General features: G+C 46.8%; 1 protein-coding gene across 2 annotated transcripts in view; it reads right to left on the bottom strand.

The window, feature by feature from the left end:
- Grid1 (glutamate ionotropic receptor delta type subunit 1) overlaps positions 1–27,309 on the bottom strand; it is a 714,697-nt gene that overhangs the window by 573,926 nt on the left and 113,462 nt on the right. For both annotated transcript variants that reach the window (XM_034499262.2, XM_076931489.1), the window contains exon 3: positions 15,434–15,718. In XM_034499262.2, coding sequence (XP_034355153.1) covers positions 15,434–15,718 — 285 coding nt within the window. The remainder of the gene's footprint in view (positions 1–15,433; positions 15,719–27,309) is intronic.

The raw sequence follows: 27,309 nt of genomic DNA, 5'->3' as shown, positions 1-27,309 counted from the left end.
ACACAAAGGCAGGTGTCGGCACAGAATGGTCACATGCATAAAAACAAGGAGAGTGGTTGGTCACCAGGGTCTGAACAGAGCTACTGAGTATCAGCTGGAGAAAACGAGAAAGTTCTAGAGATGAGTCATAGTAGTGTTACCCAACAATCTGAGTGCCCTTGTTGCCACAGTTCTGTGTACCTAAAGACAGCTGGCATGCATATTTGTGTGGCCTGCTCATTTTTCAATAACAAAATGGTGGGACTTTCTCAGAGCATAGCTAAATCTGATCTAGACGATAAGAATCTACAGTGACACTGACAATGTCAGAGAAGCGTGTGACCCTCCTAACAAAACCCCTCAAGTTTCCACAGTAAGATTGAGCCTTCCAAAACCTAAGCCCCACCCCATTGGCTCCACACTGCGACTGCCCCTGTGTAAATGATCATATCATAGAACTCTCGAGAGTTATGAAAATATGGGGTGACAAAAAGCAGAGACTGTAAAGAGAGAGCATGACAGTCAGAAAATGCTTCCCCTTCAAACTCCAACATCTCCTGTCTCAGGTACCCTCAGACGCTTGCCTGCCCATTCCCTGCCTCCCTCTGCATGCCAGGGCACCGTGCCCAGAACACACCCACCTGTAGCTAATGTTAGGGGGCGGGGGCAGTCAGGAGAATGAGAATAAGCGTTTGCAATTTAAATCCTCACTGGCAGCTGGAGCCGCAGAGGCAGGTGCTGCTGGCAGAGGCCTACCTTGCTGAGTGGCTGTGAGACTGAGCTGCGGATTGGGCTGGGCCTAGCACAGAGCAACTACGCAGTGAATGTTTAGTCTTCTTCTGCAGGACACATAACCTGTTTATGAACCATCAGTGAAGCTGAACCAAGTGCCTTTGGGAAGCCTCCGAGTGTGGGGAGGCAAAGCTCATGCCTTCAGTTACCCAAAGACATTTCTCTGTGCAAGGACCGAGAGCTAAGCACCTTACCTACCACAGCCGATAGATGCAGCCTGTTTCAGCACAGACCAGCTCTGGCTACCCTTGGAAGTGCTTTGATTCTATTCCCCAAATTAGGGTGTGTGTCCAGGTCCTGAGCCTGGGCTATGCAGTTCCATGTAGATCTGTGTGCTTACATCAGCCTTTCCTGAGCCCTGGGCCACAATGTATGGGGCCTCAGTACTTCTCCTCTGGAACCTCATGTGAGTGTGACTCCCCAGACTAAAGAGATGCAATCCCTCAGGGTAGGACACACAGGATTATTTCTCCTCACCACCTGTCTCCTGCTTCCCCACACAACGATACAAGAGACTCTGTCCTAAACCTGTTTCTCTCCATGCTACTGTAGACCACAGAGGACCCTTGATTCATCTCATCTGGTTCTCTAACTTTGCATGTTGAGTTTGACGTTCTGTCTGATGACAGTTCTCTTCAACAGCATGGCACCCCAAAAGTCAGCATCCTCTGAGTCCCTGAGAAAAACAAGAACCAGAACAGGTCTCACTCTCCTCCTGCTGCCTTATTTAGGGAACTGGCATCTCATCACCTTCGTCTAGTCTTAGAATCTGAAAAGCATTCTTGTGATCCAGCAACTTGGCTTTCTAGCAACTCATCCCAGAGACATATGCTCACAGAGATGTGTATGCAGGGGTGTACTATGATATTGTGCAACAGCAAGACACAATGTGATGCTGAACTGACAAAGTAGACAAACAAAAACTACAGCTGTCACCTGGCGGAATTCCGCATAACAAGTATGGAGCAGGGAAGGGAAACAAGCCAAGGACAAGGAGCCAGAGCCCAGAAGTCCAGGTAAGAAATGTCTCAAAATAGTACAGGTGGGATGGAGACATCATGGCTCAGGAGTTAAGCGCACTTGTGGCTCTTCCAAAGGACTGGAGTCTAGTTCCCAGCACTCCATGGGAACTAACAACCCCCTCTGACCTCCTCTGGAGCCTACACAGAGACACACACAGAGACACATACATGTATACACACACACAGACACACATACACACACACACACACACACACACAAATAAATCTTTTTTTTTTTTTTTTACAATATAGGCAACACTGTCCTGCCTCTTTGTCTGCTGTGCTATGCCTAGAATGGGGACACCTGTGTGTCCATGCTGCATGCTCAACAAGTGGCATTATTCCTCTAGAGAGGAATACAGGAAGACAGGCAGCTACTTTTAAATGAAAACTTTTTCAGCAAGAATAATATTTTGTACATTACTTACAAGATAATAAATTATTCCAAGGCCCCAAATAAAAACAAAATAATCTATCTTCGCTTTCCCATCACCCTAGAAACACAAGGTACCCCTGACACCTCCACATTATCCTCCACTCCACATCAGCCCTCTTCACTTTGTCGGGGCTCCCTCCTGCTTACAGAACTGTGCACTACAGCAGTTCTGTGGTGCATTTCACATATTCTGTTATAGATGGTGTCTAGCTTACACTGCCAGGCCAAGGAGACTCTGATCTTGTGTTCTGCTTCCCTTCAGGCCTCCAAGCATTGGCCATCCATGTGTGCATGGCCAATAGAACTGGTCTGCACAGATGGGATGCCCAACTCAATGAGCAGCTATGTATCAGACATGCTGGCCTGACCAGGAACAGATTCCAGGACCTTTGAACCAGATTAAAAAAAAAAAAAAAAAAAAAAGATCTTCCACAGAGGCAGAGCCTGATGCTCTACCATCCCCACCTAGAATGAAGAGTTCTAGCCTGTCCTATCAAGGCTGTGAGAGGTTTGCCTGAGAAAATGCAAATCCAACTGCCCTCTTCACTGGCTTCAGAGGCAAGCCACAGTCACCATCCACTTCATCCCACTACTGACATCTTTACCACTGTTTGTCCTACTTTTCCCACACATATGACCACAGGTATGCCCATCGCCCTCCCAGCCAGCACAGCCTTTTCAGCTGCAGCCATGGTCTCATTTTCCTAAGTCTTCTGCTTCTTAAGTTCACCATCTCTCGGCACTGTCAGAAGCACCTACAGATCCTCTCTGGATGTGTGCATTAGATAAACAAATGAATAAGCAAGGGGAAACTATATCCATAACAGTTCCAAGTCAAAAGCTATGTATCCAGGTTCCTGTGGCACTGCCAGCCCTTAGACAGTGAGGCTATCTTCAGAGTCCCAGACCTCTTACAGAGATTACCAGCCACCAACCCAGATTTTTCATGGGGTAACTCCCAGCAAGGAAGAGGGTTCATGGAGGCTGGCAAGAGAGACACAATACTGCCCATGTAGAAATGGCCTCATCAAGGTGGGCCCCTGACCTCTGGTGCTCAGTGGGCAAATTACCCCTACCAAAGCCTGCCCACAGGCACTTGGATTAGAAGCTGCCACCAAAACAAAACCTTCTGGTTTCATATTGCTAGATTGGCTGGCCAACAAACCCCCAGATCTACCTGTATTTCTCTCTGCCCAAAGCTAGGGTTACAGACATGATGTGTACCACTGTGTTGGTTTTAGATGGATGCTAAGAATAAAACTCAAGTTTTCGTGTTCAAGCAACCAGACTTTGCCCGCTGAGATCTCCCAGCCCCTAACCCTGGCAATTTACACACAGCTTTCTCCTACCTGAGCAGCCAGCCCTTGCTCCTTACTACCGTTCAGAACAAACACACTACCTTCAGGGCAGAGGTGGGACACCAGACTCCAGGCCTCCCAGAACCCTCTGCTCAGTGTCTGTGTACCTACCTGGACCACAGGCTGAGTGCTCAGGGCAGCCTAGGAGGAGCAAGAAAATGAGAAACACTCTGACCTCAGGGATCTGTGTCGCTGTCAAATCTATCATTTCATTTTAGCCTCACAGGAACCCTCTGAGGTGGGCGTTTTTATTATCCTCACTATCAAAATGAGAAAATGAAAAATCAGACAGAGTTATCAGCCAGCCCAGGAAAAGCCAAGTCAGGGTGGAAGCGAGTCCTTTGAGAGTAGCCAAACTGATCATTCAACTCTCAGCAGTACCACAGCCATCACACCGTGTTCGCAACGGTTTTGCCACTCATCGAAACTAGGGAACACAGGGTTGGGGGGAAGCCTTCTCAGAGGTTGGGGTGGGGAGAGGTTCTTCTCTGCAGGAAATGGGAAGGGCAGGGTGCTTCCCTCAGATATCCCCAGATATGGTTAAAAGGCAGGTGCTATAGTTATAACCGAAACTCTCTCAAGGAAAGAAGCCAATGCTTCGGTGGAGCGGAGCTCAGTGGTAGATGATTTACCCATCATACACAAAGCTCTGTGTTTGATCCTCAGCACCACAAAAGAAGATGCTCCTTGGAAAACCAAATGGACAACGTACCAGGTCAAAATACCTCATTTACTCGCCAAATGTTTAATGAGCACCTACTAAGTTTCAACAACTGCACTAGACGGTACAAATGCAGCATCATTCAACATTGAAAGATTAAATCCTACCTGGTGGAGCTGGGTATGGAGAATGGTTTCCTCTACTCTAAGAGGATAACCAGAGTCAACAACATTTAACTGTACACTTCAAAAGAGCTAAGAGAGAGAGCTTTGAGGTTCGCAACACAAGTAAATGATAAATGATACCATCATTTCTTTGGTAATACTCCAGGTAACAAATATTCCAGTTACTCTACTCTGATCATCAAAACATCATATATATGTGTGTAAATGTCACATGTGCCCCCACAAATAAGTGCAATTGCGTGTTAACTTAAAACAACAAATTATTTTAAAATAAACTCTTTATCTGGAAGTTGCATTTTAGTGGATAAAGACAGATGTTGAGAACAAAGTAAATACATACGAATTCAATGGGGAAAAAAATATGGGGGAAGAAGGGTCAAGTGGAAATACAGCCCTGAAGCTGAGGAACTAGCCTCTGGATGTGGGTAGGGACTTCCCCAGGCGGAGGGCATAGGGAGATATCAGTCCTGGAGCAGGGCTGTGCCTGGCATAGCTGAGGAGTATCAAGGACTTCAGGGCAGAGGGCGAGTGGACAGGCAGGAACTGAGCCCTATGCAATGGGGACAGTGAAGAGTTCCAAGGGTCATGAAAGACCTTGAGATAAACAAGGAAACATCTTACGGTGCCCCCAACCTGCCTGCCTCCATGGGAACTGATGCTTCTAAGGGTACCCAAGAGACACTGTTCCAGCCCAAGCAAGACCTAGTGTGCCTCCACATTCCTTAGACAGCCACATCAGTGCTCAGTAACAAGCAAGAGAAAGTTGGGCACCTCAACTTTATTACAGTCATATGCTGTCAGCTGGCATCCTTTGCAAGCAGTGAAGAAAAGTCTCAAAGCATAGGTTCTTGTCCCACGACTGGGCTAAAAGCTGAGCATCCTAGAATATGGCTTCATTTTCGATGCTGGTGGTGGTGTGGTGCGGTGCGGTGCAGTGCGGTGCAGTGCAGTGCGGTGCGGTGTGATGTGGTGTGGTTTGGTTTTTCAAGACAGGGTTCCTTTCTGTAGCTTTAGCTGTCCTAGAAGTAGCTGTGTAGACCAGGCTGGCCTCAAACTCAGAACTCCACCTTCCTCTGCCTGATTTAAAGTGATGGGATCAAAGGCGTGACCCACCACTACCTGGATTATTTTCTATTTTTTATTATTTGTTTTCCTTGAAACATGAGCATATACAGTCCAGGCATCGTCAAGCAAGCAATGTAGCTGAAGCTGTCTTTGAATTCCTGATCCTCTGCCTCCATCTCACCAGGGCTTGGGTTACAGGTGCAATCAACACACCCAAGGTACACAGCTTCTTGCTCTATGGCTTGTTATCCTGAATCAGGTTACAAGAAAACCTGGCAGCAGTATAAGGTTTCTGAATAAACATCAGCCAAAAGTTAATGCAAAATCCAACATGTAAAGTGTCGAAGGTGTCCCTGTTAGCACGCTTCCATGGTGGGTCCCACAGGATCAAAGGTGGCCCTGTTAGCACTCTTCCATGGTGGATCACAGGATCTCTAATGCCTTGGTTCTGAACACACAACACATATGCTTTTCACTGTGCATGCTGACACTCCATGTAATATCAGAGAACACCACCTAAACTCCTCATCCCAGATTCAAGACTATTGTGGCTCATAAACTGCAGTATTCTAACTGTATAGATGAAGTTTTTCTGCTCCTTTAAAGACATAATGGCTTAATTATGGAAAACCCGGGCTTTTAACATTCTTCTGCCATCTTTCCTTGGCATTCAAGAACAAAACTAGTATACCTTTGAGTTCCATGGTGTTGGGGTGTTTGGTTTCTAAATTGCCACTGAAGTTTGTGACTTGAGTTTCATTTTCAAAAATGTTAAATGAATTTTGGCTTGGGATTGGAACAAGTTTTCCTATTTTCTGAAATGTCCATAAACATACTTCTGCCATTCTGTACTACATGTATGTAAAATGGCTATGAAGGCATCAACCAGTATACAATTGAAAGCACTTACGAGCTCTGGAAAACACTGTAAATATGTCCTATGTCCTGTGGTATCTAATAGTCAGTCAATATTTCTCCAGGTTACAATAAACAAACACTCCCATCCCAGTGTACAGATTTACCCTCATCTTTAATAAGTGGTAAAATTTCTATGTATTGAAAAGAAGAGTTTTAAATATCTTTACAGCTTATTTTGAGTAAATGTTAGATTTGTAAGGTTAATTTTATATAGCCACATAAATTGCTTAGACAAAACAAGGTCATGAGTGGAAATTTTACAAAGCCCTGGACTAGGGGTTCTCTGGGACCTACTATTCAGGTCACGAGAAGCAAGGTGTGGCTGGCCCTGGATGCAACACACAGCACAATGTGGAACTGAACGTGACTGAGCACCACGTCTCATGGGTGTCCTGACACTTACTAACACACCCTGCTCATGCTCCTTCTCATGTGTAGGGCTGAGACCAGAGGAAGGCCTGGCAGGTGAGAGTGTCATCTAAGGTCCATGTATGTCCTCTGAGGGGCATTACTGTGATTCATGAGACAATCCAAAGATCTGGCCAAGGTCAAGCTCATGAGACTCCTTCAGGATCTACATATGTACTGAGCATGTGCAAGAGCCAGCACAGCCTCAGGTCCCCACATGTATCCATGTTTGCAGCAGGCATCTCCTCGCACCCTGAGATGCACTCTGGAACATGATGTGATGTGTAGGAAACTCCAGAGCTAATGAACTTTCATCTTCTGGCAAACACTACAATTAACGCACCCCAAAGTACAGCTGCTTTGTAATTAGACTGAAGAACAAAACACAAAACACTCATCCTGGTAAAGTTACTGTCAAACTTCTGTAGGTTTCCTAGCAATTAAACGCACTTGCTCATTTCTTCTGGAGAGGAAAAAAAAAAGTATTTATTACTTCAATTTAAACTAATGCTGTAATGATCAGGGGTGTTATTCGTGAGATCTCTTGCCATTGCGCTTGAAGCCGCCAGTCTGTTCTGCCAGAGCTGGCACGGAGATGCTGCTGGCAAGAAGCACCCGTGAAAACAACATGGGTTCTCAGCATCCTCTTTCTTCCAGGGAAGTTTACTGTGGGAGGGCACTAGGGATGAGGTGCAACAACTGTCAGTCTGGCTGTCCAGCTGAGGTGTGGTGTCCCACAGAGCCACTGATACACTGTTGTGACACTTCTGAGAACATGCAATTTGACCCAAGGTTAGGGCAGGCCTTGTGCACCATAGGTGAGAATGCTGAGCCCTGTCTGTCATCTGCAGAACCAAGAGCACTACCCAGATACAGCTGTGCTCTAAGGCTGCATAACAAACCAATCTGGGAACAAAACAACTCCCTTGAGGGAGCTGGGCCACAATTCAATTACAGATGACTCAGGTTCCTGAGTAGGGGTCTCACTGTCCTCAGCGTGCAGGAACACAAGGCTAAGCCCTTTACATGAGCGATATTTAAACCACATGCAGATCGTATCCAGTAGACTGGTCATTTTATCCCCTTTGTGCAAACGATTTGGCCAAGGTCTAACAGCTATAAAGACCTGGGATTCAAGCCAACAAGACTGCTCTGGGACCTAGACCCCTAACTGCTAACCTCGAGGACTGTCTGCAGCCAGAGAGACAAAGAGTCAAGTCCTTTGCACCAAGGCTGTCATGGGAGCCCTGACTCTGTCCCCTCTACTGTAAAAGAAGACCACTGCCCACCACTGCTCCTGTTTCATACACCTGGCTCACTGCCCTCACACAGGCCACTCACCATATGCCAGGCACTCTCCTGCCTGCTTTACCTTTTTGGCATAGAAACTACAATTACCTTCCATGGGAGTGGCAGCTAAGACTCAGAGAAGTCAGCATATACAGTTGAGTAGAAGAGGTGAAAGGGTGACCATCTGTATTAACTTTTATGTTCACATTTATTTTTTTTTTTTTTGCACTACATATAAAATTCAAAAGATACAAGAAATCATTCTGTAAAACTACATGTCTCAAGAGACTAAAACAGCCTTCCTTCTGGCAGCTGTGTGTGTCTGCTGAGGTGCATACACCGAGGAGTTTGTGTTTGCAGTGCAAACGACCCTCTGCCCACCATTCCCACCTTGCTACTGTCAAGTGACTGCCATCTTGAAATGGTTGTGTTCTTCTGAATGAGCACATCATAGAATAGTTAACCAGGTAGCTAAAGATGAACGTTAAGATTATTGCCCCTTTCTGATGTGATGGACCACATAACAACAAGTTCCCATGCACCATGAAGACTCCACCTGTGGAGTGCTGTCCCAGATTTGCCTGAGGCAGGTGTATGAGCATAGGAAACCAGACCTGGCCACATCCTGGCACAAGTCCACACAGTTGTCTAAATGTTCTTTCTTGGAATGGTCAGCACACACCCACTATGGAGGACTACTGTGGAGTGCCGTGACAAAAGGTCCTTCCTGTCACTCAGCATGCAGCTAAGGAGCGGGAGCTGGGGTCACTGGAAAGTTCAGTTTGCACTCTGGGCCTGGGGTTTGTCCTCAACCGGATTACAGTTCCCACTCATTTTAGTGTGTTTCCCTTTTGTTTACAACGAGTGAGTCTAAACTAGAAGTGGTAGAAGGGCCAGAGAACTCTGGTCTAAAGACTGTCTCATCTCTTTTGTCTATGCTCGTATGTCTGTAGTTCACAGGAAACCTAGAATCCAAGAGCAGCAGCAGAGGCAACAAGGTCTGGATCCAGGATTTCCCAGGATTTGCAGCTGGCCTGTGAGGCCGCTCCACCTGTCTTTCAAGCTTCATCCCTGGCCGTGGCCTGCGATCCAGACAATCTGTAACCCAGAAACACAGGCCCTCCTCTTTGTTGCACCGCACTCTCAGCTCTCTCACTTGCTCTCCCCTCTACCTAAAACACTCTCCCAACTCATTCCAGAACCCACTGCCCTTTGCTTTACATACCTGCTTAACCAGTATTTCCTCCATGAAGAGCTCACTAACCTCCCAGCTTCTGGCTCTGCCGAATGGGCACGTGCCTTTCTCATTTACCACCAAGGATTTGATAGGCCCTAGGTCACAGAAATGTTGGGAAGGAGTGTTGGATACAGCTACAGGGAGACGTGAGCACACAGCAGCATCTAGATATGGTTCGGGCTAGGGCCCTCCTGCAGGCAGCATGCTAAGGAGACAGTATCTTCTCTCTGAGAAGAGAATGAGACTTCAGCAAGAAACTATCATTATGACATGAGGGTAGGGGAAGGCTTCTTAAATAAGACAGGCAAGAGAGCTGAGCATAAAAAAGATGACTACATTTGACAACAGTACAATACAGGCCTTCTGTTTCTGAAGACAAGCAACTGATGGAAGGTATTTGCCACACTTAACTCACCAAAGAAAAGGCTCAGCATCAAAATTAACAGTTGCAAGCAAGCATGTCAGAGAAGAGAAAACAAAAATAGCCTGTGAGGATGTGAAGAGACCATATACAGAAAATGTAAATTAGCATCAGAGTAATAGAACACTATGCAATCGAATCCTCCAAGCACAGGCAACAGGAGGTGTCGCTGAGCCCGGGGACTAAGAGAAGGCTCATGCATGGTAGAGGCAGTGTACAGAGGAAGGAACACTTAGAGACAGACTCAGTAGATGTGAATAACATAAAACATGCACTGATCCATCAGGCTAGCATTTCTGCTCCTCAGAATAGACCTCAAAACTTCTCACAAACCACCAAGAGATAACATCAGCACCGCTTGCAGTACCAAAAGCTGGAAACAACCCAAATACCCATCAACGATCAGATGGATAAATCAAATTAGAAAAACTGTGATACAATAAAAGTGATTAATATATCTGTATCAAATGGATGGATAATGCTCAGAAACCTAGTGGAGAATGAGGAAAAACAGCCACTGGAATGTCACTGCATATACACAAGGTTCACAGAGGCCAACCAAACGACAAGTGCTATAGAATCTAGAACAATCAAGTAAAGCCAGGGACTGACTGGCTAGCACACAATCCAAATAGCAGTTCAGTCCCCTGGCAAGGACAGCAAACAATCAGAGTTGAGGACATGGGATTCTTTCCTTCTTTTTTAACTGATTGCAAGTTCCAGAAATTCCTTTCATCGTTATCAATATTTTGATTGAGCATGTGTACTACAGTCATGTACAACTTCTAATTTTTAAAAAATGATTTTAAGGGGTTAGTGAGATAGCGCAATCAGTAAAGTGCCCACTACACACACATAAGGAACTGAGTTCAATCCCCGGCGCCAGTGTGAAACTCCTGAGGAGGCAGAGATGGGAGGTCCTTGGGTGGCTAGAAGCCTGATCAGTAAACACTGTGTCCCAGAGAAAGGCCTTGTCTCAAAAGAACAAGATTGATGGCTCCTGAGAAACATCTGAGGTTCATCTCAGGTCGTGCATATGTATACAAAGTGTGCATACATGCATGTGTGCGCGCAAACACACACACACACACACACACGTACGTGTATGTCAGTGACCTTAAATCAAGTGCAGTGGTCACTAAGGCAGAGACTTTAGGCTTTGCTTCAGTAGAATCCTAGTTCCCAACCTCCCCGGCCTGCAAGCTGGATCAGAGGCCACAGAGTCATCCTGTCCTGGAGATACTAGAAAAGAGACACTGGGCCCTGGGTTCTAATTCCAATTATAGGCAACATGAGCCAGGTTACTCCATCCTCTGTTTTTCTTCCTTTGTTTAAAATAAACACTAGGTAAAATGTTTGCCACATGGTAGAGATTCCATGAATATTTATTAGTAAATCAGCCAATGATATCTGAGTATCCCACCACAACCACAGACATATTCTCTGAGGAAAACTGTGGTTACAGCTACTAACACGCCCATTCCCAAACATACATATACACATGCATGTACACATGTGTACACACACACACACACATATACATACACACCACCATTCACATACGCATGCATGTGCATGTATACATGTATACACACATACACACATGCTTACCACCACTTGAAGCATCAAGACAGAAAGTTCTGTGCTCTAATCATCCAAACTTTTGGTATTTTAATGTTATGGATTTCCTACCCCAAATGTCAGTTTCTCTTCTATTTTTCCTTCTGCTGTCATAACAAGCATACAAGTGTTTTCCATGGAATTGTACCAAATGGCACCTCTCATATTTTGTAAACCAAATACATGCAAACTTCTCTCTCACCCAGTATTAGTCAGATTGCTGTCATCATAGTGAAATACCTGAGGCAACTGCCATGTAAGAAGGCGGTTTGCTGTGACTCATAGTCATGGACATTTATGTTCAAGCTCAGGCGGCCTTGGTGCTCTGAGCCTTGGGAAGTACAGCAGTTATGGCAAGAGTACATCACAGGGAACACAGCTCAGATCATGAGAGAGGAAACAGGCAACTGCAAATGTGGAATTCCCATAATCCCCTCAGGGACACACTCCAGTGGCCTAAGGGCTTCCCTCTTGGACCTACCTCTTGCAGGTCTATAGGACCTCCCAATATCACACCTCTGGAGACCAAGCCTTTAACATGTGGACCTTCAGGGCATATTCAACACCCAAACTATAGCTGAACTTTCTGTCACACTCTCTTAGGGCTTCCTGCTCTGATCTCACACATGATGCAAATGGCCAATCCTCAGGTTCTACCAGAAGAAGACATTCCCGAGATTAAAGGGAAACTGACAATGAAATGGAATTCATTGTCAGTTTCCCTTTAATGAATCCTCGCCAGCCCCCCTCCCCACCCCCCAAAGGAAGGGTCTGTGTTTGATGGTCACTAAAGCATGAGCTGCTACCCTGAGGCATGCTGGGTCCATTCTGAGCCACATTCCTGCTTCAACAATGCTTGTGACTGGCTGGGCAGATGAGAAGGAATCTAAAGCCCACCAAGAAACAGGATGGTGCCTTGGCTATGCATGGGTCTTAGAGCCCAAAAGCATCTCTCTCCCTGAGCCTTATTTGCTTCAGTGGTTAAAATGTGGCACAAATAAAATATGTAAAGATACTTACAGATTAGCACGGAAAAGTAAACTATATCCCAAATCACTTCCATTTGACTTTGGGAGAAATACAGAGTATTTACACTCAATTTGATTTTTAATTGGGCTCATCTGAAACTACATGATCACAGGTGTACTGTCAACATAAGTCCACCCATGGAGTGGTGGAGATTTCACTGCCATTGATGCTGTGGGATCTACACATGCCCACTCTGAGGGGTGACCATGTTGTGGGTTTTACCTGCCTTAGCTAGCCTAACGGGACTCATGAGGGAAAACAGGTTGGAATATATCAGAGGGGAATAGTCAGACCAAGCAGCAACACTAGGGGCAGAGGAACTTTTACAGGCATAAACTAGCCTCAAAGGTTGTCAAATTAAAAGGCTGATGGCCAGGGTATGCAAAAGCAGCAGGGTCCTACCCAGACAGTAAAAGAGCCATGACCTCCAGAGCTACTGAAGCCAGATGGGTCAGCACCCTGGACAGCACCATCTGCAGGCAGCTCTGGTAGCCCATGTCCAGGCTGCATCACAATCCACAAACACAATTGGTGGCTTCCAGTCCCTCCCTGTACCATGGAAGCCTCCCAGCATCCTAAACACAACTTTCCATTGCTGAGCCTACATACAGCCTCAACATCCTTCACACAGATTCATCTGGTGAAAGCGGCTATTCACTCCACATCTTTGTGGAATTAATGATAAAAGGTAGGCTGGCCAAGGACTAAATTCAACCACAGTAAAAGTAGAAGAGCACCATGTCAGAACAGAAAGGCACACTCTGGGCGTGGTGTTCCAGGTTCAGGGTTAGGGGGACTGAAGAAGATGGGCTGAACGTGCTTCTGTGAGATAAATCGTGCTTCCTGGTTCCCTATGCCCATCCTAGATTAGAGGTCAGACTACCCAGTACCCTCATCTTTCTCCACATTTGCCCTTTGTCTTCACCAGTGAACTTGTCATTCATATATACCAGACACCGTGCTGGACTGCGGTGACAGACAGAAAAGCATACGGCCTGCTCTTCTGGGAATGACCACCTCTGCAGGAGTCCAGTGTACATCAGGGACGAGCTCCCATGAGTGGCAGTCTAAGCCAAGCGGGCTGATGATAGATGAGCAGGTGAATAAGATGCCAGCTCTGCTGGACAGGGGTGGGGGAAGACACCTTTCCTAGAACATTTGCCGGCTGAGTTACACAGATGTGAGATGTACAATGAGAAGAAAAGACAGGGTCTGGGCCAGTGCCTCCAGGCATCACTCAGTCTTCAGGAATCACAGAAGGCCAGACAGTGAGCAGGCTACAGAGCTGCCACCTGCCTTCCTTGCAGCCATGGCTCAAGAGCCCTTCAAGAGGAATGGTATGTGCAAGCCAGAGACAAGAGGAGCAAAGGCACCTGAGAAGAGCCGAATGAAAAGGGACTGTGCACACTAGACTACAACATGCCCAACCCTGGTGGTGCCTACATCTCCCACAGGGCTTGGCCTTGGCATCAACAGGAGGGCCTCAAGGTTTGGTTCTCAGAGTAAGGCCTGGTTTCTCAGAGATGCCCTGTGGCACATCGGTGCTGTTACAAGGTCTCCAGCTCCTCCCATGGGCTAAAAGGAAAGGACAGTTCCTGGGCATGCAAGCAAGATCCCTGAGCCACCCTTGTCCCAGCTGCCACCACATTTTTATTTCAACACAGTAACAGTTTGCTCTTTCAATTCTTCCTGGAAGGCTCCAAACAGTTTATTTGTTCAAGCACCGAGGACAACATCCCAGACTTAGGGAAGCAGAGTATTTAGGCAAATGCAAACATATGCTGATTTCTTTTCTTAGTTACATGCTTGGCAAGTGGGGTATTCACCAGGAGACAAAACTGGACTTTACAGGGTTGCACAGCTCCATCCTAACCTCAGCCAAGGGGGCTCCCAAACCTCCCAAGTAAGTGCCCAGCAACTTAGAACAGGTGATGCGGGAGCTATGGCTATAAAAGTGTAGCATAGGCATTCTTAAGAGAACCACTTTGGATCCTGGCTAGTCATCACACAAACATGCATGCAAGATAAATGCTGCAGAATGAATCCATACCCATGGCAGACTGGACTGGCCACATACATGGAAACTGGTAAACTACAAAGGACCCAACACCCACAGCAGACTGGAACTTGACACATATACACAGAAGCTATGAAGGGCCTGACAGCTGCACTAGGGTCAAGTCCTGATTGTGATATTGTGATACAGATGATCAAAGTGCTACCCTTAGGAAACCTGTGTGGGGAGCACATGATATCCCTCTACATTATTTCTCATAATGATATGTGGGTATCAAGAGTCTCCAAATAAAACCTTTCTGAAGCACAAATTGTGGAAACCATTTTCTCTCAGGACTTGAACTGGTCTACTTACAGAGAAGCTTTAAGAAAACATGAAGCTGTTTCTCCAAAGCTGACTTTTGTGGTTTCCTAACAAATTATGCTTGCTTCCACAGACAAGGTCTTCAAAGAAGCCACTCACAGCCATACATATTCTCAGGCCCTCTGGCTAACAGACCCCTACTTCTGATCTTTGCCCCAGCCTAAGACCCTGAAACAGGGCAGATCAAGGTGGATGTAAACAAAAACCCAAGGCTGGACCACCATCCAGCATGAGGGGTAACCTGCAGAGGAGAAGATGCCAAGAAGACCCAGGTGGGCAGCCTCCACTTCTGCTTGTACGCAGCTCTTCAGATCCCTGACAGCAGTTTATTAATATTTTATTGAAAATTCTAAGATGATTCAAACTTCAGCTGTCATGATAAGGTGATGTTGCTAGGCAACTTTAGTGCCTATCTACAGATCTGTTTTTGCAGTTCTTCCCTGATTCACAAAGCTCAAGGTTGGGCCCTACCACCCTGAGGAAAACTCAGCCCAGACCACCAATGTGGATGTATGCCCTGACAGTACAGCAGTCCTGCCAGTACTGTGTCCATGGTTGAAGCTTCTGGTATTAGGCTCCCAGCACCCAGCTGTTCCTAGACCCAAGCCTCAGCCCCACCTCTCCAGACTCACCATACTCGCTGTCATAGAACATGACGAACTTCTGCCAGCGCAGTTCTGTCACCAGCCTGAGCATGACATCATTGAGACGGACAGGTGGTCTCGAAGCCAATGTGTAGGCCTCACCGTCGGGGCTAGGGTTCAGATGGCAGGCAGTACGTGGTGAACCCCCAGGGTTGCGCTGGACAAAGAGGTGTGGGATGTGCATGGCATCTGTGAGGGACTGCAGGGCGTTGGCAGATGCACAGCCTGTGGATGTGACCAAGGCCAAAATTCCCTGGGTCATGAGGTCACAGGCTGGAAAGAAAGGAAAAAGACAGGAAGAGGTCAGCATGGGGCACTGCTGTGCAGGCTTCATCCCCACAGTTCCACCCAGCAGCTCATGCCTGTGGCCCTGAGATGCCTCCCCACACAGACCAAGGGCCAGTTCCAGCCAGGCCAGCAGCTCCTATGAACCTTGGTGGGTGAACCATTAAGCTACACACACATCTCAGGCTCACTTAACAGATGAGGAAAGAAATGTCAGAAGGGGCCAGATTGTTTGCCCCGGGCTAGTCAAAGAAGGGTGATACAGAAGGGATCCACCCCAAATCTCCCTGATTCACCTAACAGAACTCTGAATTAGATGTTGCTTCCCACCTTGGGCCAGTAGCCAAAATGCCGGGGAGGAGCCAAAAGCTCACACTGGGGAATTTGTGTATCCCTTTACTGGGCAAAGAATTCCGTGTGTGCTCTGCAATTGTTGTCTGAACTGGACTGCTGTGTCTGTCAGCTCTGGATGACATCATGGTGTCAGGAAGACATATACTCACCTCAGAGGACCTGGAATAAGGAAAGGCGGTGAGCAGGAGTCTCAATCTCATGGCCAAGTCCACTTGAGTTCTACCATGAGAATACTGGGCCAAAGCCCAGATGAAGTGCTTGGCTCCAGAAGCCCAGGATTGTTCAAAAGCCACTTGACAATCACAAAGGAAGAGGCACCCGTAGCTCAGGCAGTTACCAAGGGCACAGAGGAGAAAGGAGACTGAGATGACAACAACACTTTCTGAGACTGATACACTCAGAAGCCCAAACTTTAGAAGTCACCCTGTAACCACAAGGGGTGCGAGCCACTGTTAGCCACAGGCTCGTATACCTTTTAGGGCTATCACAGCAAATAGAAAGATCCTGCTCCCCACACCCCAACTCCATGCACCACTTTTGAAGCAAACATGTCTTGCGAATGCTTTGTGTGATAGGGGGAATGTGGGAAAGCAGATGCAGTCTCAAAACACAGCCTGTGGATGGCAGCGAGCCATCTGCTGCGCACAGCAGACTCTGAACAACTTTGACAATGCAGTTCCTTCGTGGGGGCCCTAGAGCTTATGGAATGCTTCAGACAGGGCTGAGAAGGAGGCAAAAAACAAGAATTGTCACCCCAAGGGGAAGGAAGTTAGAGGGTAGAAAAGATGTGAGAGGGGCTGTCCTCCGACACTGGCTGGCACCAATGGCAACTGCTCTCATCCCAGAGCTTTGCTATAAAGACTGGGGGACATTGTAGATGATAACTCAGGTCCCAGTTCCCAGTGATTCCTCCACTTCGCATGCCAGGGTCTGAAGTTGACAAACAAAGGACATGAGGTCTCTCTCAAGCCACACAAATGCTCTGCCACTCCATCCTGGCTTCACAAAAATCCAATCATTTAAACATTGTGTCTGTTTATAGACACCCAGTGAGAACTCTGGAGATGGCTCAGTGCATAAAATCCTTGCCACGCAGTGGCGAGGGTCTCAGTTCTGATACCCAGCACCCAAGTTAAAAAAAAAAAAAAAAAAAAAAAAAGACAACACATTCTTTAGTTGCCTGTAGCTCTTTGAGCTTCCTGACCCATCCATATTAACATATCTATTGATATAGTCCTCGTTCAGCTCATGTGTAGGCAGCTATGTTGGTGGGACTGATGAGTATAGCTTCTGACAGTCCTAGGAGCCACAGTCTCAACACAAACTCCCTGTTCCCCTGGCTCTCAGGGTCATGTCATCCCTCTTCCATAATGAGTCTTGAGCCCAAGGTACAGGGTTTGTGTTGAAGACCTATCAGTTGGAACTGGGTTCTACAACTCTGTATTTTGCTTAGCTGTGGTTTCTGTAATGGTCTCCATCTGTTACTGCAACAACAACAAAAAAAAAAAAAAAAAATCTGCAGGCAACTAAGGAATGCTGAGAAAGTCTTCCCCAGGGAAGAGCACACCAATTGGTTATTCAATGCCAAATAGTCATCCCTGAAATCATATACATACAAGTAACATTATACAGACTGAGCAGGTTCTATTTGTGTATTTAGGAATGCACATATGTAACAACAATTAATGAAAAAGGATGTCATGCATTTTAAATAGAGCAAAGAGTGGCATATGAGAGGGTTTTGAAGGAGGAAAGGGAGAGGAGAGATGATGTAATTATATTATAATCTCAAAAAAACTTAATTTTTAAAAGCTGACACAGTGGTATACACCCATAATCCTAGCACTAGGCAGGCAGAGACAGGGGGAACCCTGTGGCTTTCTGACCAGCTAAACTAGATAAGTCAGGGAATTCCAGGTTTAGTGAGAAACACTGTCTCAGTGATAGATGCCAACATAAGATGTTGACCTCTCTGCTTCTACATGCACTGAAACATGTGCATGTTACACACACACATACTGCCTACCTGGGGCAAGTCGTGAAGGTAAACAATGCCTGCACCTCATGTTCTTCATTCTACCTGTACATACTAGATTGCACTCTCATGTCTCAAACTCAACTTCATGCTTATTCTTGTTTCAGGACTGATTCAACCTCCCCACACTGGCCACAGCCTTCATCCAAGATGCTCACATTTCCCTACACTGCACACTACCTCAATAACCACCTGGCCCTTCTCATGACCTTGAGTTCAAGGAGTACAACAATGTTCAACACACACACACACACATACACACACATACATGTGCACACACACACATGCATATGAACACCAAGCACACACAGTGGGTAAAAAGCATGGCAGCTCCTAAAGATTTGTGCAAGGATACTGTGGGGCCTGACATTTTCATGCTCTGTGTTCCTCATTGCTCTCTGGGCAACTATCCAGACCATGGGAACAGAGCTAGATCCAAAAGCATAAGAGAACACTCAGTGGTACCCGGAGAACACTGCAAACTATTGAAAGATGCAAGTAGGTGTGTGGTTGTGGAAGCACTACACATGGAAAGCACACACAGCCTTACAGCAGTGCACCAAACACCACAATAAGATAGGAAAGCACTTGTCACAGAAAGGTACATAAAAATCATGCAAAAATCTATGTATTTTACAATATCAATTAAATAAAACTCAATATGCATGAAAGAAAGACCAGAAGGAAAAAATGCAAAATGTTCAAAGTGAAAGCAATTTGTAAGTGCTTTTCTTTTTTTATTTTCCTATATTTTGCCAAAATTTCATGACATGAATAGGTAATTGCTTTAGAAAGTAAAAAGAATCCGCCAATAATGGATAAGCGGGGAAGCATGGAGGAAGAGGGACCGCTGTGTGAGAACGAGAACGTTCTCTGAGCCAGGCTCTGTTGAGTATGTGATATTTGTGAATTCATGCTGTTCTCATTATAGCCACTTAGAAAACAAAGTTTTCCTTTTGCTTCCCAGATAAGGAGATGTGAGGCCACACGAGTATCACGTGACAGGGCTAGACTAAGATAAGCTCCCAGTTCATTCCCATATTGCCACAGACATGGTAAAAATACTTCTGAGACATGGTCATATGGTAACAAAACAAACAAACAAACAAAACCACAAAAACTATGCTGGTTACAACGTGAAGGAAACATGCCTTCAAATAATGCAGGAAACGCAAATAGCTAAGGCATCATGGCAGTGAATGGATTATTCTTTGGTTCATCACATCTTCAATACTAAGACATTGCATTAGAATATTTTTTAAGTATTTATGTATACTCTATCTGCATGTATGCCTGCAACACAGAAGAGGGCATCAGATCCCATTACAGATGGTTGTGAGCCACCATGTAGGTACTGGGAATTGAACTCAGAACATTTGGAAGAGCAGACAGTACTCTTAACACCTGAGCCATCTCTCCAGCCCTGCATTAGAATCTTAAACAATATTTTCAAATAAATTGAACAGTGCAGGCCCTAATGGTCCAGGAACTCCATCTCCTGCATTCTTTCTACAAGCCATTGGTCACTCCTGGCTCATCACCCAACTATCCAGCTCCTCTTACATCACCACCTGACTTCTATGGAAGCCAGCTCCCTAGTCCATAGACACCAAGCTCTGAAGTCACAGAACTTTGAGGCTCAGTTTCCCCTTCTGCACATAAATGGCACATAACACTAAGGTTTGCTTCCTGCCATCCTGTATATTTCATGTATATGTCTAACACACCAATAACATATAAGCCTCTTCCTGCATACATTGGATCCTCCTTAGAGACATATAGTCTATAATTTGGCAAGAAGAAAGAGAAAGGAAGCATTTCAGGATGCAGGAGATGTAGTTAGTTACATGTTTGGCATCAGAATCTCAAATGATGGATTTAAATCAATAGAAAGGGGAACCTACATGACAGGGTAGAGCATGATTAAGACACAGAGTCTGGGCAAAATTGCTCAACAGCAGCTACCTTACCAGAGCTTGGAAGAACACAGGAATCTCATAAGCACAAGTCCTATTTCAACCATGTGGTCATCAGCCATGTGGCCATGGGTGCCTGCCCTTTCTGAGCCTCGATGTTCTAGTCAATGGAGACAAGAGTCTCTACTGACTCAGGAGGTGAATGCTTTCTCCACCCTGCACACAGAGAGGAGCCAGCCCCCTGTCAGGCTTTTTCCTCTTACCAAGGACCATCCTTAGTATCCTCCAACAAATCCCGCACCCAAGATGTGCCCAGAACCTTAAGAAGTATTCGTTATCAATGGCTATAGAGGCACATATGGGCAAACCCATCACATTGGAAGCTGAGGAAGAGAAGTGTCATGAGTTCAAGGTCAGCATAGGGTACAGAGTGAGTTCTAGACCAGCCAAAGCAACACAGCAAAATCCTATCTCAGAACCCCACTTTTAAAAGTCACCTCTGCTTTGAGGAAGAGGGCAAACCATCCAGGGAGCTATTGCAGAAGAAAAAAGGGACCTTGCAGGAAGAAGCAGGAGATGGAAGAAGAGAGGCAGGAGAACCAAGAATACACCATGATGAAATATAAACTAGTTTCAAAAGGCCTTTTTTATTATTTTTTTAAAAGTAGTAGCCATCAGACTTAAGAGCCATCCTGCCACCTGCTACCTGTGCTGATAGCCTCCTCCTACAAGGAGCACAGTAGTCCCTCATGTGACCACCTGCAGTACCACAAGCACCCAGCCTCTGGTGCAGGGAGGATTAATAAGGCTGGAAGTCTCTCCCAGGCACTAATGGAGAGGCCCAATGTGAGTCAATTTTCAATCCACTGTGAATGGTCGGCTAATTGGGGCACTGTTGAAATGATGATTATTTGGAGGCTTCTAACATAAAAATAATAAGATCAAAATACATCAGATCAAAGCCAAATCAGCTATTAGCTTAATCAAGGTTGTGTGAGACGGGATGTTACACAGTTCATACGCTGCTTATGCCGAGATGCTGAGCAGGATCTGAGGCTGGATCTGCTGTGCACAGAGACCTACTGTGGGGCCAGTCAGGGTCTGAGGCTGGATCTGCTGTGCACAGAGACCCACTGTGGGGCCTGTTGGAGGAGCTGGTCCTCTCTGGGAAAGCTCTCTCTCCACCCCACCCTACCCCACCCCACTCCACCCCAAATCAAGTACAGATGACAGCATCCATGTCACAGAGCTCAAGCCCCAGGATGGCAAGAGTGGTTCCTGCTGTCCTCTGCCTCCCTGCCACCCTCTTGCTTCATCCCACCCCCATCATGCCTATGCAATGAGCAGGACCCAGTGGACAGTAAAGTCTGCTGCAAGGATATTGTGGGCCCAGTGATTTCCCTGCCTTTCTGTCTTCATGTGTAGGGTCTCCCACACTGCCTAGCATGGAGTAGGAACTCCACACGCAGATTTTCCAGCTTGGAGCTCAGCAGAGCTTCCACGGCTCTCAGGAGGATCACCGCTCTTGATATCGCTCTTTTCTTCCAATATCATCTGGCCATAAAGCTGATTTCTCTCTTGATCATCACGCAGGTCTGATAGATTGATAAGTGCTCCCTGAGCACAACTCATCGGCAGGGGAAAAAAGGAGTAGAGATGAATTATAACAGGCAGTAGTTCCAGTTCCCTGCCTGGGAAAGCACAAGGTCTCCACAGAGGTCTCTAAGCCGGCCAGTCAGTAGCTCTAGATTCCCAGAAAATAGGAGAAAAGAGGCTACTTGGAGCTCAGAGTTAGACACTGACACAATTAGCCCCCATCACACTCCCACCAACCTCCCCTGAGGAGATGTCTACAGCTGAGTATCTGGGTAGGACAGGACAGGTGTGATACAGGCTACTTCACAGAACAGCCTTTCAGGAATGTTTACCCTGGGTCCTGTGGCCAGGGCCATACAACTGAAGAAATTAGAACCAGGTCACCAGATCTTTCCATAGACAGTGAGGGGAAGATACGCAGAAACAAGGTCCAAGATTGTCAGCTGACTATCCAAACCCTTGCTTGAATAGAAATGCCTATAGCAGCAGGCTTGGCAGCCCCTGGGGAGGAGGAGCAGGCAAGCAAGAATGAGACCTGTCCCCACTGAGAGAATTGCACAGCTCAGTGAGCACTGGGTACCTGCCTGCAGGTGAGTGCTGGAAGAGAGCAGCCTTTCAGGTATGGAGGCCATTCTGGACAAGGACACTCTTATGCAGCCCTCTGGGTTTTGTTAGGAAACTCCAAGGCCACAGGTGGGTGAAGCAATGCTCCAGGGGCTTCTGCTGGAGGAGATTGACCAGTCTGGTCTGTTTCACCCAGTAGTGATGCTGGACATTAACATCCTTATGTGGTCCTCTTCCAGGTACTCTGAATGTCTTAAGGCTAGGCATAGCCAGCCACTCATGCTTCCCTGATAAACCAGACCTGATCTCTGAATAGGCCAAACCTGTCCTTTCAGCCCCTGTTCCTCTTAATCACAAGCCTCCTGCCCAGCATCCTGACATTAACTTGTCCCTGGGTTCCATGCTAAGGAGCAGCTGAGTATCTCCAAAAGGACCAGGCAAGAAAGGGCCTCCACCTGGAGGATGGGCAGCCTCACATAGGCTCTTCAGTTCGGCCCTGCTTTGCTAGGCTCAGCTGGTCTCTGCAGGTGGCAGAAGCGAGAGGCAGGAAGGGAGCAGACCCAGGTCAGCCCTGCCCACCTGGAAGCAATGGCACCCACAGGGAGTCCAGCACCTCTGCCTCCCCGGCCATTCCCACAAGCAGTGGCTGGGCTCTTAGGGCAGCTCATGCCCTCTCTCCCCAGCCACCCCTGCTACCTGAACCCTGCCCTTCCTCCTTTCGGCTGGCACTGGCTTTATGAATATTTGAATTCTAATGGCTAATGCTTTAAATTAAGGTAGCATTTATAAATACTTGATAGCCCATGAATAATTGACAAAATTTAGTATTGTCATAACTCATGGTAAATTATTGATCTATAGAGAATAAATATTTTTCATCTTTTATTAAGACATGTAAAGGGTAAACAAAACCACAGGCTGGGAAGACTTTGGAGGCAGGGCTACAGAAGGCTTGCACTGGATCTGTGGCCCTGGAGCACACAGGCCCTCCCCCCAGTGCTCCAGAAAGACAAAGAAGCCCCCTCCCTTGTCACTCACTGCCTTCTTCACCCCCACCCCAACCCCCCACCCCACCTCACCCACCCCCATCTCCTGGAACCTCCCAAGCTCCAACTAATGATAAACTAGAGGGATCATCACAAGGTAATCAACCCCCTGCCTTTGGGTTTTCACCCTTTGTAGCAAAAGCTGAGGAAGTTCCCAAGGCCAGTCCTGCAGGTGCCTGCCTCTCTGCCTTCTCCCACACCCAGAGTCTACACCTAAGGACTGTGGGATCGTTAGGTCTCCTTGCACATTCACCTCTGAGCATCATACCTAGCCATATCGAAGCTTTCACAGTTAGTGTTCCAGTTCAGAATCCTCCCCTGAGTTTCTAACTCCAAGCCAGTCCTGACCTGATTGAAACCAGCAGCAACTCACACCTGACACCACAGAGCTCCCACGGGTGTGAGAATGGCCATCCACTTTCAGGAGACAGGCATCCCCAGCCATGTGTTTTTGACCTTCCACGTTCAGCGACTCATACATGCTTCATCTTCCAAATACATCCTGAGTCTGCTGGATTTCCTCGGCCCACACTATCATCACCTCTCCATCAGTCCTGCACACATCTAACCTCCCCAATAGACAGACAGCCTTCCCACACCACAGCAACTGGACCCTCAAGAAGCATTAGCCACTATGTGCTGACCCTATCTAAAACCACATTAGCTTCTCAAAGTCTTCAAAGCAAAATGAAAACCCATGACAGTCTCCAGAGCCATGTACAACTCTGTACTATGTGTCTACATGTACCCAAGAAGCCAGAGCTCTTACAAAGAAACCTGGGTATCCAGCTCTTAGAGCTCTTGGATTTCCCTAAATACTCCCAAGAAGTATGTAGTGTTCCTGCCCACGTAATCTCTGTAACCTCCTCCCATTGTACCATGGGTAACTAGTCTTCCCAGAGACCTTTTTGCAATGCCCAATCTTCCTCCACTGTTATTCACTTCAAATCACAGTGGAATGTGTGGCCACTGTTCCCAGTCTCCTGTCCTTGCTACTGGACTGTGTAGAGAAACACCTGTCAGCTCAGCCCTTCAGACCATGGCCAGTGCCCATGCTGTAGAGCAGGCAGCAACTGTTTAATACAAACCACACTAAAGCGGGAGCAGCATGGGGATGGGGGACTAGATTTCACGGAAAAACCCCAGAGCTTTCCAGCTCACCAAGCCTCCTAATACTTGTGGCATTCAAAGGAAAAGGCACAGCCTGCCCATCCAGAGACTGGGAACTCTTAACACCAATCTGTGTGCCACTCTAAAGACAGTGTGCAAGTGAGGGGTTAGAGGGACAAGGGGACAGTAGCAAAGACAGCAAACTGAAACTCAAGCCAGCTGAGAGGATCCAGGGCGGTAGGACCAGAGAGTCACACAGGAAGATGGACTGTGGCCAGAGCAGGTGAGCGGAAAGCACAGAGGGCTGCCTGGAGCCAACTAGGAAGGTAGGGAAGAGCTGGCAGCGCTGTGGGCTCTCTGGAGCCTCATCCCTCTGCCAATTAATGAATCAAAACCGATTCCCTGCTCCCGCGGGCTGGAAAGGCAGGGAACACTGGGTGGGAACGTGCTGGCTTATTTATAACTCTCCAGCTCCTCGTTAATGACTTTTACTGCTCCGCCAATGGAACACCAAGCTCCCAGCCGGGATTCACACAGAAGTCTGCTCTAGGGAAGTTATATCAGGACAGGATGAGTCCCTGGCATGCCTGCGCAGCACATTCTTGTTCTAGAGAACCTCGAAAGCTCAAGGCTTCATGCAGTACCAAACTCAGGGGTTCCCCAGGACTCCTTTGCAGACTCTCAGAGAGGTCACCTCCTCTACCTGCTCCAAACTTCTGTTTTCCTCAACCCAGTGAATAAGGGATGTTGATGCATCTTCTAGCTCTCTGTTCTCCACCTCAATCTACAGACTCAAATTCAGCACCTACTATGGTCCACCATAGCCATGACCCCACTGCCTGGGAATCAAAGCATCCACACACCAGAAGACATCAGTCTATTTTCCAACCTTCACATGCCCTGTGCTCTCAGCCTGTGGCACTCAGCGCTTACACTAATCTGAAAGTTTTCACATGCTGGTTGCCTTTTCTGTGGTATCCTTCCTCTTCTCCTCTGCCTCAGAAGCCCCCACATATCCCTCAAACTCTTTCCAAATCCCTCATCCCCTATGAAACTGTTTGATTCCTCCCACTACATAAAATCAACCATTCCTTTTCCTACAGCCTGCAGAATACTTTGTGTTTGTACATGCTACCAAGTTATATATTATTATACTATCTCATGCCTGATCTTTAAAGTCCCAAAAAGGGAAAGTGAGGCAAATGGCTTTCTAGACCTTTAGACTCAGGGCCTGATGCAGATGTTCATGGGACAGTCAGTGGCAGAATATGTATGGAGAAGCACAGGCATGTGCATTCTAATCATGTGGCATATCAGGGTTTCAAGGTAAAGTAGCCCAGAGAATAGAATACAACAGAAAATCAAGCCTTGTCCAAGAACAGGGCTGGTCTGGAACAACATGGTGAGAGGATGGATCCTGAGCCTCCTGTATCTAGACCAGAATCTTGTCCTGCATGGATGAGGCGACCACCCCTCCACAATTTAGTCTAATTAGGAACAATAGGGCTGTCTTGAAGCTGTCAAAGGAAGTGGGGGGACAAGCAGCCCAACCCAAGGACAGCTGGATCCATGGGACCTAAAGGTAGGACAACTTGGAGCCACAAATACTGAAAAACTGGCTCAGAAGGGACAGGTAGGACCTGGGCAGCACAGGTACTTCAGGGTTTCAGCTCTGGAGACACAGGCTAAGGAATGAAGGAATCCAGAATGACAGTGGCTCACCCCTGTGTGGCCACATACAAGCAAGCTAGCCAAGGAATCCCAGCATAATAATCAAAGGAAAATGTTATAGTTTCTGGTGATAGAGGAGAAAAGTAATCTCTGCTGTAAGAGCCAGCAGGCGCAGCCCCACCCTGATCATTGAAGTTCACACCTGCCCGGGAAGGAGGTCCTCTACTCCATCCTAGATGGGAGAATCCAGAGCAGGCAGCCAAGCTGAGTGTATTATGAAAACCCACAGGGGAGCCAGAGTTAAATTTCCAAGCTGCCTGATTTCTGTTTCAGGAGACGGAGGAAACAGGGCAACTGATAGAGACTAAAGCCATGTTTAGTACGTGGAAAATGTGCCCAAAAGGACTACTGTCTGCCATTAGTGTATGTCCTTCTCAGAGTTTGTCCAGAGACACAGCAAAGTAGGTAGGGGCACTGAGGACTTGGGGCTAACTTCATTCAGAGTATATAGGAGACCACTACAGTGACAATCCTGGTCATTGTTATGGATTGGTCTCCTGCTCCAGATGCTTGGTCCTATGCTGAGAGGCTGTAAAGAAATGGGCTCCCATGAAAGAAGTTAAGTTGCTTGAGTCAGGGTCTTATCTCGCTCTGTTTCCTGACAACCATGGAGTTAAAAACCTCCTTGACCACATGTTCCTGCTACCATGATCCACTCTCTGCTCAAGCACACAGGACCAAGCAACCCATGAATGAAGCCTGTGAATCTAAGAGCAAAATAAAACTTTCCTCCCTTAAGTTGTTTTGTCAAGTCATTTGGACACAGGAGTAACTCCAAGTAACACAACAATTAACTTCAGAGAGAGAAAAGATGTTATTTAGCTCTCCATTCTGCAGGTTCTAGGGAATTACTTGGCTGTCTGATGCTTTGGGCCTCTGGTAAGGGCCAGATTGCCGCACAGGAATTGGGGAGCAGAGGAGACCAAAAGGACTGGCATTCTTGCATTCTAAAAACATGTTTCCAGTGACCTAAGACACCCCTGTAAACCCCATTGTTGAGGCCCACATTCTGCCTCAACACTTTGCCTCAACACTTTTGGGGCTAAGTGCTCTGGTCAAGAGAGAGTGTGGCTCTTGGGGCAAGAGACGCGAAGAATGGAGACAAGACAGGGTGTGATTCAGTCTCTTCTATTTTCTCAAGTCTCTCTTATTGAAGGGAATTCTGAGGTATTTATATACACAAGCAGGAGAACACAGGTGAAAACATTTTACCACATGCACCATACA

The sequence above is a fragment of the Arvicanthis niloticus genome, chromosome 3 (assembly GCF_011762505.2).
Source record: "Arvicanthis niloticus isolate mArvNil1 chromosome 3, mArvNil1.pat.X, whole genome shotgun sequence".
In the NCBI taxonomy this organism is placed as follows: domain Eukaryota; kingdom Metazoa; phylum Chordata; class Mammalia; order Rodentia; family Muridae; genus Arvicanthis; species Arvicanthis niloticus.
The sequence above is the reverse complement of the archived record's forward strand: the minus strand, read 5'-3'. Positions and strand labels throughout refer to the sequence as shown.